The following is a 12,925-nucleotide window of genomic DNA, read 5'->3' as shown; positions in this document are numbered from 1 at the left end:
GTTTCAATGTTATCCCCTAATGCAGACTTCTCATCTAAGTACATATCATTATTGCAGGCAATCCTACAGATTACTATGTTATTTTAAATCTGTAGTCATTTTTCGTGTGTGTGTCTGTGTGTGCACGCACGCGTGTGTGTACATGTGTACCCTGCCGTGCCAGCCGGCAGTGAACGGGAATCCTGAATGAGGGGGGCGAGGATTAAAGCAAAGGAAAAATACAAGAGAAGAGAAAATAGACAAGAGGCAAAGATGGGGTACAGGAGGTCTGCATCTCGAGACTGAAACTCAAGACTGCAGCCAAGTTTATTCTTAACTCCCAGCTTATATGCAGTTTTGGAACTAGGGAATAGCATAGGGTTGTTAAAATTCAAGAACACAAAGAGGCTTTGAAGTTTGCAACATTTGATTACAGTAAACACAGGATAAGGTTGATTAACATAGGAATCTACTCCAGTGGACATAGCAAGGTGCAGACATAGCAAAGCAATTCCGGATAGTGGTTGTGAACAAATGTCCTTGCATCTAGCATATCCTGGCGGTAACAGAACAGCCAGAGGTGAGAATGAATTTAGCTGCAAGTTTGGCTCCTGACATTCTGGCTACATGGGCACAGCCAGAGGTCAGGATCAGCCTAACTGCTAGCTCGGCTCCTAGCTGTGTAGTACTGGGATTTGAATTTAGAACCTTTCTTTTGCTAGGCAAACACTCATGTTGAGCAATGCCTCAGTCCTTTCAGGCTGTAGTTATTTTTTTTCCTGGGTCTCATATTTTTTGCCTGGGGCCTAGCCTTGTACTGTATGTTTGCTTTTTTGTGTGCCCATCCTAGAGCTTGAACTCAGGGGGGCTGGGCACTGTCCCTTAGGGTTTGTTTTGTTTTGTTTTTTGCTCAAGAGTAGCACTCTACCACTTTAGTCACGGCTTTACTTCAAGCTTTTTGTGGGTTGATGGGAGCAAAGTCTCATGAACTTCTCTGTTTCGGCTGGCTTCAAACTACCCATACTCAGATCTCAGCCTTTTGAGTAGCTAGGATTACAGGTGAGAGACACCAACTCAAGCTCTACCTATGCTTTTCATGTAAGTAGGATTACAGATCCACAACACATCCAAGTATGATGTTGAAATGAGACCTAGCTACTTAAAATATTGTTTTGCTGTACTGGTCTTGAAGCATGATTCTTCTGATTGACTGTTGTCTCCCAATTAAGTGAGATTACAGGCATGTACCATCATATCTGGGCCCTTTTTAAATGCCCTTAAAAAGTGTCTTTTTGTAATATATTTTTTTATTATCAAACTGAATTACAGAGAGGTTACAGTTTCATACATTAGGCATTGGATACATTTCTTGTACTGTTTATTACCTCGTCCCTCATTTCCCCTCCCCCTCCCTATTTCTCTTTCCCCTCCCCCCCCCATGAGTTGTTCAGTTGTTCAGTTTATTTTCACCAAACAGTTTGTAAGTATTGCCTTTGTAGTTGTTTGTCTTTTTTTTTTTTTTTTTTATAAATGTCACTTAAGAAATTGTTTGGAGTTGGAGGTGTGGCTCAGTTGGTAGAGCACCAGCCAATGATCAAAAGTGTCAGATCAAGAGTTCTAGTCTATAAAAAAACAATGTTTCAAAAAGCCCATCTTTTCAGCACATGTAGTTGTTTCTAAATTCTGGGAAGACTGTCAGCCCTGCTTCCTGAGGGTTTTATATTTCCCAGTTGAGAAGGGCACTGCTAGCTGAGAACTACTTTGGTTTCCTCATGTTTGCATCCTAGCTTTAGAAATAGACACTGGTCTTTCAGTAAAGCTTGAGAGGATTTCAAAGTTTCAGCTTCAGCGAAAAGATGTTGCATCAACTTAACTCATTTTTTTTATGTATTTGTTTATTTAAATGATGCAAAGTGATACATATTTAAGGGCACCATTTGCTGTTTTGACATATGCATTCATTGTATAATCTTTACATCAAGACAAACACACAAATATTCAGAATATCTACTTCCAACATTTTGGAAATATATATTGTATTATCATTGTTTATATTCACTGTAGAGTGATGCAGCATATCCAAACTCCTTACTCAGATCTAACTGTAACTTAGTATACCTTGATGAACATTTCCCCCTCCTTTTCTCTCCAGTGCTCTACTGGAGCCTCTGGTATCCACCATCCCACTCTCAACTTGTTTGACATCACTTTTTCACATTTTACATGTGGTGCTTGTTCTTAAGGGCTTGGCTTAGTTTCCTTAATGTGATCATCTCTAGGTTGAACCATGTTATATCATGTATTGTGTTTTCTCTTTAAGAAATCCATGCATCAGTGGATGTACATTCAAATGGGTTCCATTCTTTTGCTATTGTGACTACTGCTACAGTGAATCCTGACTACAGATGTCTCATATGTAGAACTTCACTTTCAAATCATACATAGCATCCTTTGAAGGAGAAGTTTTCTTTAAGTGTTTGGAAGTTGATTATAATGACTATTCTTACCTGTTAAGGCTTTCAGAATCAAGTAACAGAAAACAATTGCCCATTGAATCCATTTTGCATTAGTGTCAGAGTCATTCACTGGTCATGTCTACTTTGTCCTACAACCCAACTTCACACAAATATTGCCTGACACTTTTCTTCCTCATTTGCTTTTTAGGCTAAAGGAAGGCCATTGGCATATACTTAATAAGTGTGTGCCGAGCTGATAAAGATTAAGTCTATATGAGTGAACACAAAGGTGGCAAATAGTTTAGGAGTCTTGGTTGATTAAAAAATTGACTTGAGGAAAAAAGAAAATACTGGTTTCTGGCAACAGTGTTACATCCAGTATTTTTCCCAGTGAAAAAAGAAGCTAAAACTCACATACTTGATAGAGATGGGAGGCTGGCAAGAATCTGTTCAACTTGCTAGAATCGTTGAACAAATTGTGCAATTTTCCTATTATCAGACTTGGGCAATTCCTAATGTATACGCCTGTAGTTTATGGAGGAATTAGAGTAGAAAATAATTTCTTCACCTATCAACGAGCCCTCCAGGATTTAGCAACACAGATATCTCGACTGATTAGGACCAAAGGACTGAAAACAGCATAACCAAGTACTACAAAGGTTTTAATATTTAGTATTTTGAAATTGTTTCTCAAAGTGGAACCTATATAGAAGGAGAAAATGAAATCTGCCCAGTAAAAAATAAGGAAACAGGTCATGAGACTGAGAGTATTTATAGTAGCTCTGATTTCTGGACTGGAATTGTGTGTGAGCCTGGAGCTATGAAGGTAGAGGACTCTCTGGTGGTGTTTATACAGATGGAAAGCCATGTGCCCACTGCTCCAGCCCATGAGACTCTGAAAGATCACATCCCGAAGAGCCATGAGGGAGAGGAAAAGCCATCTAACCCCTTGTCTAGATGGTAGCATATAACAATTGCCCATATATATTTCAGTTCCAGATCCATTCATGCTACTGACTGCTGTGATGTATTGTAGCAGGTTTGAGCTGATCAGAGAATTGAAGATCCAAAAGAGGAGGAGATAGGGAAGAACTTGCCATGCAGTCTGTGGTTTGAGCTTTCTCCACAGGGAGGTTCTGGGGCTGATGGTGATGGCCTGGACCATGCTGAGGAGACAGGTGGTGCAGATGGAAAGGCCTCGGGCCACTCTTCCCAGGTAAATCACAATTTTACAACCAACATCACCTAGAAAATTTCTGAAATAAAAAACAGTGGCTATTTCTCTTACCCCTGTGCTACAAATAATGACTCCATTAGAAAAAACCAAGTGAATGAGAATAAGGTCTATGGGCTTTTTCTCAGGACTCATGACAAAAGTATGCATGTGTTTCATTAGTATAAGGGTATTTCCCACAATTCCAGTTCCATTAAGAGAAAGGAAGATCATTCTTTGGATGAACTTAAGCCATACCTCTTCTGACTTCAGGAACAGATCCAGTGAAAACATTTTGAGAATCAACAATAAGTAAGAGGCAGGTTTTTTTTACTTGCTTTAATGAAAAGTTTCCTGAAATACATTAAATGTACAATGTTATTTCCTAGTTTATTTCTAACTTCATTTTTTGAATATTTTTATTAAGCAGTTGTATAAAGGAATTGGCGTTTATCAAAGTTGTTTATGAATACAGTTCATCTTGATTGGTATAACCTCATTTTTTGTTCTTTTTTTTGCTTCTATTCACACAGAGATAATCGTCACTATATTTTGGACACAAGTCTCATGCTAATTCATTCTTTGAAAATATCCTTTTTCATACTCCTTATTTTTAAAAATTATTTATATCATTTTCTTTGTAGACAAATTTAAGCAAAAGGTAATATTCAATTTCTAAGCCATGAACCTGATTATCAGTTAAGATGCTTTCTTCTTTCACTTTTACCCTAATAACTGCCCTCAGCCTAGTAAATTATACTGTGGCTCCTCCCTAGATTCTCCTTAGCATCTCCCTTAAATTAGTAATAAATAAAAAGCTAAATACAATTGTTTCTTCTCTAAAGAATTGCATAACGGGGCTGGGAATATGGCCTAGTGGCAAGAGTGCTTGCCTCCTACACATGAAGCTCTTGGTTCGATTCTCCAGCACCACATATATAGAAAATGGCCAGAAGGGGCGCTGTGCCTCAGGTGGCAGAGTAGCTGCTAGCCTTGAGCGGGAAGAAGCCAGGAATGGTGCTCAGGCCCTGAGCCCAAGGCCCAGGACTGGCCAAAAAAAAAAAGAATTGCATAATGATAAAATGATGTGGCTTCCAACAGAAGTCTGAAACTCATGATTGTCAGACCATCAGGAACACAGTAATTAGATAGATAGGAGAGCAGAAAAGTACAGCCAGCCTTCTTTCCTCAAGGTTGACCTAATCATCTGGAAAAATTTATACACCCAATCTTTCACACAATGGGATGGGATCAGAATGGAACTGAATTCTTCTCTTCCTACATATCCAGTTCTTATTTTCCATCTTTCCAAAGAACATTTTTCTTACCCCAGGAAGACATCAGGAAAACAATTTCCACATCAGGCACTGATATTGTGGATTTCAATTAAAGGGACTTCTTAATGATTCTGTTGTTCAAGATTTACCTAATTAGTGATTTTCTTAGTAGAAGTAACTGACCTAGTAGGTGTGTACTCTAATAGCTCATCTTGTGATTTGTGCAACCACTTTATAAATTGTATGCCTTCTTTTGAAACAAATCTATTCCTTTTGCTTTATTTCTCAAATTGCATAGAGTATCACATGATAACTTTAATTCTGTTTGTCTACCCATAAGAGTATCAATTATGGTTGATTTTCACTTGTCCTATCTCTCCCTTGACCTGCTACTGATGAAATTTTTTTCAAACATACTTCAAATATTTTTCTGTGAGACAGCAATAACAGATTTTAGAACAAGGAGCATAGCTTTGCTTACCTGAAGAGTGTTACATGTGGGATAAAAATCTATACACGTATTACAAATCTGAAGGCTATAGGGAACAGAAATTTATATGAATATTTTAATTAGTATTCGCAAGTTTCTTACCTTAGATATGAAGATCAATAAAATGCACACTGTATGAATCCAGTCAAGTCAAGGTTTTCTGTAGCATATGTGTGTGTAGGGGGCTGTTGTGCGGGGGTAGGTGAGGTGGAGTATATATATTTCAGATGTTGGAATATCAAAGATATCATTAAACTTGAGAAGAACAAAGTTCAAGATTGTTAACAAGCTTTGCGGTCAAATACTCTGAAGTTCACATCCTATTTTCCCAATTCTTACAATGCATGAACTTGACATTGTGTGTGTGTGTGTGTGTGTGTGTGTGTGTGTGTGTGTGTAAGACCCGATGTTTTCATTCATAAAGCAGAGACAATGAAAGCACATAGAATGCAGCTTGTTTTGAGTGGAGGCTGGGTACTTAGTAAAGTGAAAAGCAAGGAGCAAAGATTAATTTTCTGAAAGTAATTTAATTTCATTATGTGTTCTCAAGTTTTTTTTTTTCTGCCCTCAATTCTATATAACTATATAACATAATATTTTTGGATCCAGGAAATAAAATTCAGAATAAGTAAAATTTAAATAAAGAAGGCAAGAGTATTTTAGTATGTGAAGACTGAAGGGCTCAAGAAATAAGACACAAGCCAGGCACCGGTAGCTCACTCCTGTAATCCTAGCTACTCAGGAGGCTGAGATCTGGGGATTGCGGTTCAAAGATAGCCTAGACAGGAAAGTCCATGAGATTCTGTATCTTTAATAAACTACTCAGGAAAAGGCCAGAAGTGGCCCTGGGCGTGGCTCAAGTGGTCGAGTGCTATCCTTGAGCACAAAGAGGCTCAGGGACATTCCCCAGGCACTGAGTTTAAGCCTCACAACTGGGCAAAACAAAAAAGAAATAAGACACAGTGTTAATAAAATCCCCATTAAATACAGCAAAAATACAGCAAATATCCAGGAAAACCACAGAGAACAGTGCTTGCACACATCTGACTGAGCTGCCATTGAGGCCCAGTGTCTCAGTACCTCCCTGGTCTGGATATAAAACAGCAGCTTTGGATGTAATGTATCAAACACAGTGGCCCTGATGGGGCACTGAAACAGAAGCTTCTGGGTGGCAGTTAGGTGTTGGGGATTCAGCTTGGCCTTGAAAGGGGAAGGGCAATGAAAGCTCTCCGGAGATGCTGCCCTTCCCCTAGCCCTGGGGCAGTGTGGAAGTAAGCCACACCTATCTTCCTCTGGGTCTGGAACCAGAAGGGGTAGCTTTGAGACCAGCCCCCCCCCAACTTCATGCCAGCAAGCATGTGTGCCCCTTTCGCAGGCTTTGCTCAGAAGGCAGTACTATAGGAAGTGACGTTAGCCCATGAGGGGGTCCTAGGACAAGCTTGCCAGCCTATGGCCAGTTCCTGGTTTATCACCCCCTTCCTCCTCACCATTACTATATTACTGTTAGCCTCTCCCTTGAATAATTGCTCTCTGAAGTGTCTCCGGGATACATATGCGCCTGGCCTCCTTGGAGGGTATGAGGAGGGAGGAAAAAGGGGTCTCATTCGGCCACAAGCACCTGAGGTTTGCCCGTGTTCCTTCACTCCACCTTGGTCACCTGCAGGTCAGGCGGCCAGGGGAGAGGGTGAGAAAGGGAGCACAGATAAGGGAGTAAACTTAGCATCCCCGGACCCAGGGGAAGTAAATCTAGCCCGGCAGTTAGGAATAGGGGGTAATTCTATTTTGTCCCCTTTCCTCTTCTCTAAAAACAAGGGAGCTAAGAATTTTCTCACTACCTAACCTTGACCAACCTTATCTCAGCAGCTTCTCTTACAAAGACAAAGACAGCCCCGATGTCCAACATCAGCAACACTTACCTATGCAGTCTCAGCAGCATGTTTAAGGTAGGTGCTCTGATAAAGCAGGAACAGCCAGGCCCTACTTATCCTTCCCAAAGTCCCAATGGTCATGCCCTATTCCCAGTGTTGTCAAGATGTCACTGGCTTTACCAGGGGAAAAGGGATCCTTCTCTTCATTTCCTTCTCCAACTTTGCCCTTTCTCTGCTGCACTTTAAATTGTTGAGTGCTGAGACTTGCTCAGTTTAATTACAGTAAACATTCAGTAACCAACAGAAGGCACTATCAATGATGATCCGTTCCCTGACAGGTCAATTTTTCCTCTATTTCCACAGGTGGGCTACCAAAACAAGTAGAAAAAAAATGACAATCTAGGTCCTTCATACTTATGATGTGACATACATTTTGTTGTAATCTCTTCCCATTTCCTCCATTCACCACCAAAGCCAGGAAAATTTGGAAGAAACATCTGAAATTCCAAGTTGGCCAGTTTCTGAATATTGTGCAGGTGTACCTCTCATTGTAATACAAGATCAGCAAGTGCCAGAATCAGGATCTACTCAAGGGTGTAATATTTAGGACACAGCACAGCTGGGGGATATCCCAGAAAGTGGTTATTTTTCTCTTGCTTGATCTGGGTTCTGACTAAGCATAGACTCAATATACCTCATTAAGGTGTTCCTTATGTTTCTCCACTTATTTAGATTGGTCATTAATTTTTTTCCTTTGTAACTGTTTTAATAAATATCAATTATCCAAAATCAAAATAGTAAAGTTGTTAATATGTTCATACATTATAAAACATCAATTATACAATCATATCAAGAAAAATTTACAAGGTAAATGTTTTCAGTTGGTGAACATACAAGACATAATCTCCATTGGGAATGCTAAAATGATTTATTAAAAGTATAATGCACAATGTTGACTTTACTTTTTAGCACTTAATTATTCAGTGGTTCCATACGCTGGAACACTATACAAGAAATAAACTTATCTAGACGCAACTGCCACCTCCTCCGCTTGCTCCTGTTCCTCATGAAGCTCCTACTCACCTGGGAACCATCCCTGAGCATTTTTGCTCAAAGCTAGCATTCTACCACATGAGCCACAGCACCAGTTCTGGCTTTTTTATGACTAGTTGGAGATAAGAGTCTCACAAACTTTCCTATCTGGCCAGGCTTTGAATCATGATCCTCACATCTCAGCTTCCTGAGTAACCAGGATTACAGGCATGAGCTACCAGTGCCAGACTTACTTTTCTTTTCTTTTTTAAAAATTGAAGCATAAGTTTCTTTCTAGGAAATTTTCTTATGGCACACATAGTTTAATTTCTCGTATTGTGTGAATTTACTTTAGAAAGATTATCATCTAAGCCAAGTATAATGGCACACACTGCACTTATGGTCCAGTCTCTCACAGCTGATTATTCCCTACCTCCAAATTCCCTGATTGGGCAGTGATATATGTGGTTTATGTGTTTCTCCTGAAGCTGAATTTGATGATTCATCAGCAGGACTGTCTGATTTTACCTGGTGTTGCTGTCTTTCTTGAGAGCTTTGTTTGGAGGTTCTAGCAGGTGAGCGCAGCTACTCCTATACCCTTGAACGAAGACCGGTCCTCCACTATTGGGGATGGTCGTCCTCTTCGCAGCTTCCACAGCTTCCAGAGGAACACACATGGAGCAGTGAAGGAGGAAAGGGACACTGTCTAGCTGTCCAGATCAGCCGAATCAACCCTGGCAACCAATGGGGTGAAAGATGTCGCAGCCAGATTGCCCTCACATCCATGTTGCTGTCTTTCTATTTCCCTGCCCCAGCCAGGAAACCAGGTGCAGCTTCAAATTCCTTGCCATTTTTCTTCTACTTTGATTGCTTCTCTGTGATTTCCTGGGTTTGTATGAACTCCTTCTAGTTTCTCCGTTTTTCCCTTTCTCAACATCCTCTTTTGTGTGATTGTTTTCATCTTAGTCAAGGAGTAGAAATAGTAAATGCTCTTAATTTAAGACCTTCCCCTACTTACCTTATTTTTCAATAAATATTCTCCCATGTATCATCTAGAAGGTACCAGTCAAAGGCCATTTTCCATGTAAGGCACAAATGTTCTGAGTGTTCTTTGTATGCCAGATGTATCTCTAGGTAATGACAATGGAGTCAGATAGAATCAAGAGCCGAGCAAGGATAGGCCTGTTTCACAGGCAAGCCTAAAATTACTGATACTTGTGAAAATGATGCTATTCTCATCTCCAGTCTCAGCCCTGTGTTCACAATTGTTTTACATTCCTCCGCATGAGGGCCTAGAAAATTCCTCTGTGGCAGTAGAGTGAGTGAATAACAGAATAATAGAAATGATATTCTTAATTATATTTGAATTTGAAATATATTCTTGATATTAATTTTGTGAATGGGGTGGGTCCATGTGCATTTTGAGTCCTACTTGAAGCTTAATAAATATACTGTACCTATACTAATAACTAGAGCAATGTGCCTCTTGTCCTGTCCGGGTCTGTGTTTGGAACTTGAGGAAAAAACAGCCCTTGATGTTAATCATGATTTGTTCTACCATCTGTTTAAAGAAGGACTTGAGAAAGAAAGAATAATTTATTTTTATACTCAAGAAGCGAATCCCAGGTGGATTCTCAGTTTGGAACTTCAGGACGGTGAAGACAGGACTGGAGAAATTGGAAAATCTGCTTCTCACTTCCCATACTTTTGTGAATATAGTTAACTCTAATTAATGCTAAAATAACATCTGAGCCAAACAAATGAAGTAATTTTGGAAGGAGAATGAAAGTTGTACTTCAGGGACTTAGGTTCTGCAGAGAGTTTCTTTCTTTCTGACAGTGTGACTCCTGTGAGTTATCAATGTCTTCATGGCACTTTGTCTGAGCCAAGAGTATTGCAAATTCAGAAAGTACAAGTAAGACTTGGAAACACTCACCAGGCAAGAACAATCAACACCTTCACTGTGGCAGATACCAGCTACAATGGTGAGCATGCCTGAAAATAGTGACAATAGTTTGATTACTTGCTGGTGCTATGTAAAATTTCCTCACAGGCATTTTATTGGTTCTTAAACTCTGGGCCTAGCACTCTCTCTCTCTCTCTTTCTCACTCAGGGAAAATGTATAGCTAGGACAGTTTTGGATTTGATTCATCCATGCTGAGACAGAACATAGGTGGGATATACAAGAAGACTGGTTTTTAATGAGGCTAAAAAGGTCTGGGAGGAAAATTAGATTTTTGCATCCTAGGAATCAAAATAACATTTGAGAACATGTATAGTAGCCCATACAGCATGCCACAGAAGGATAAATAGAGTGCTTAAAATAGAATTTATACTGTTACATATATCATAACTGTCTCATATATACCAAAAAGGGCTGTAATGTGAAATATTTATTTACAGATAAATATGATTGCTTTCTTCACACAGGAGTTTGCTGGATCCACAATTTTTTTCCTATGAACCAAAAAATGGGTTTGAAGCTGCTCAAGGGACTGGTTTTCCTCCTTCTAACAGGACTTGGGATTTTTGGAAACGTCTCTGTTTTTGTGCATTATATGTGCAATATTGGGGAAAGCACTGAGAAGAAATCTGTACAATTTATTCTGATCCATGTGGTTTTTACAAATATTATAATGCTTCTTTCCAAAGGATTGCCAAGAACAATAGCAACTTTGGGATTGAGAAACTTCCTAGATGATCTAAACTGCATGAGTGTTATTTACCTGCAGAGGGTGTCTCGGGGCCTTTCCATCTGTACCAGCAGTCTCCTCACAGTGGTCCAGGCCAGCACCATCAGCCCTAGAGCTTCTTTGTGGAGGAGGATCAAGCCAAGGTCTGCATGGCGCATCCTTCCTTTGTTGCTCTTCTTTTGGATTCTCAATTCTTTCATTAGCATGAACTTGCTAAACTCCATCAGAAATACTAGCTTACTCGGATCTCAATTTGGTGGAAGTGAGCACTATTGTTATTTTCTACCAGGAAGTCAGAAAATAAACAGTATTTTTCTCACTTTCATGGCCATGAGAGATACCCTGTCTCAGAGTGTCATGGCTGTGTCCAGTGGCTACATGGTATTTCTTCTCTACAAGCACCACCAGCATGTTCTATATTTTCGAAACTCCAAGTTTCTCTACAAAACTCCTGCTGAGATGAAAGCTGCTCACAGTGTTCTCCTTCTGATGCTTTGTTTTCTTTTCTTTTATTGGACAGAATGTTTGATTTCTTTATATTTAACTATCTCTTCACAGAGTAATTCCATATTAGTAATTATTCAAGAATTTCTAACCCTTGGTTATGCGATCCTTAGCCCCTTTGTACTGATTCACAGAGCTGGACATCTAGCTGCATGTTGGCTAGCTCACTGGAGAGAAAGACATTGAGAAAATCTGTTTAGTTCATGGTTTTAGTAAGCTTTAAATTAGAGCTCTTAGTTCCATTATGTTTTGTACAAAACAAAGTCTAATGATAGTGGCTTAACTCTGCCACTTTCAAGAACTGGTTTTAGGGACTTTTCTTTGGGGTCTTCAAATGGAGAGTCTTGCTTTCTTTTCAGGGCTTTATTTTCACCTTTAAACATTTTCACTGTGTCTTAAAAAAACCAGTTTTAATTCTACTAATTTGAGCATGACCTTTTATGATCCTGTTCTAGTAGTAAGCATGAAGACAATAAATTGATAGTGTATAATCCTGACTTTTTTGGTTTCAATTCATCTTTCTTACAAGCTAGATGAAAATTTGTGATAAATTATTCGGAAGCAATGATGAGTTTGATTTTTTTTCAATTTGTGTGATATTAGATAATGCAATTCTAGAAAGCCAAACCATATAATTGAAGTTACAGTTCCTTTTATTATACCAAAATAGTGCTATACACAAACAGGTGCTTAGTTTGTGGCTTGAATAATGCACTGTAAGCTGGCAAAATTGTGCTTATCTTCAAGATGGACGTAAATATAAAACTGTTTTCTCAAACACTTGAAGTCCTAAAGGATTTGTTTTATATTGCAGAAAAACTTACTGGGACATCTATCCATCTTGCCTACAATTTTCATTTTGAAGAAATGAGCCTACAAATATCACTAGTATACAATAATATGAGTATTCTTTCTAAAAACTTCAAAAGAGATGCTTTTCTTTCATCGCTGATGAGTATTCATCAATATTCCACTGTAGAGTAGGATTTTATGGAATTTATGAAACAGTAGAGGCCTCAATCTGTTTTCAAATGGAATGAAATACAAAATGTAATTTTGTTTTGTTTTGTTTTTTTTGATGCCCATCCTGGGGCTTGAATTTAGGGCTTGAGATTTGTTGTGCAAGACTAGTATGCTACTATTTGAGCCAAAGCTCCACTTCAGATTTTTTTTGGTCGTTAACTGGAGATAAGAGTCATACAGGGCTGGGTATATGGCCTAGTGGCAAGAGTGCTTGCCCCATATACATGAGGCCCTGGGTTCGATTCCTCAGCACCACATATACAGAAAATGGCCAGAAGTGGCGCTGGGGCTCAAGTGGCAGAGTGCTAGCCTTGAGCAAAAAAGAAGCCAGAGACAGTGCTCAGGCCCTGAGTTCATACCAGGACTGGCCAAAAAAAAAAAAAAAAGTA

General features: G+C 39.3%; 2 protein-coding genes across 2 annotated transcripts; one reads left to right on the top strand and one right to left on the bottom strand.

The window, feature by feature from the left end:
- Positions 1-3,006: 3,006 nt before the first annotated feature.
- Positions 3,007-3,942, bottom strand: LOC125353631 (putative vomeronasal receptor-like protein 4). Its single transcript, XM_048349304.1, has one exon. The coding sequence runs from the start codon at positions 3,940-3,942 to the stop codon at positions 3,007-3,009; it is 936 nt and encodes a 311-aa protein (XP_048205261.1).
- A 2,216-nt stretch (positions 3,943-6,158) lies between these two features.
- On the top strand, positions 6,159-11,699 carry LOC125353630 (putative vomeronasal receptor-like protein 4). Its single transcript, XM_048349303.1, has 2 exons — positions 6,159-6,180; positions 10,750-11,699. The coding sequence occupies exon 2, from the start codon at positions 10,776-10,778 to the stop codon at positions 11,697-11,699; it is 924 nt and encodes a 307-aa protein (XP_048205260.1). The 5' UTR covers positions 6,159-6,180; positions 10,750-10,775.
- Positions 11,700-12,925: the final 1,226 nt, after the last annotated feature.

The sequence above is a fragment of the Perognathus longimembris genome, chromosome 6, assembly GCF_023159225.1.
Source record: "Perognathus longimembris pacificus isolate PPM17 chromosome 6, ASM2315922v1, whole genome shotgun sequence".
Classification (NCBI taxonomy): domain Eukaryota; kingdom Metazoa; phylum Chordata; class Mammalia; order Rodentia; family Heteromyidae; genus Perognathus; species Perognathus longimembris.
This window is presented reverse-complemented; position numbering and strand designations above follow the sequence as displayed.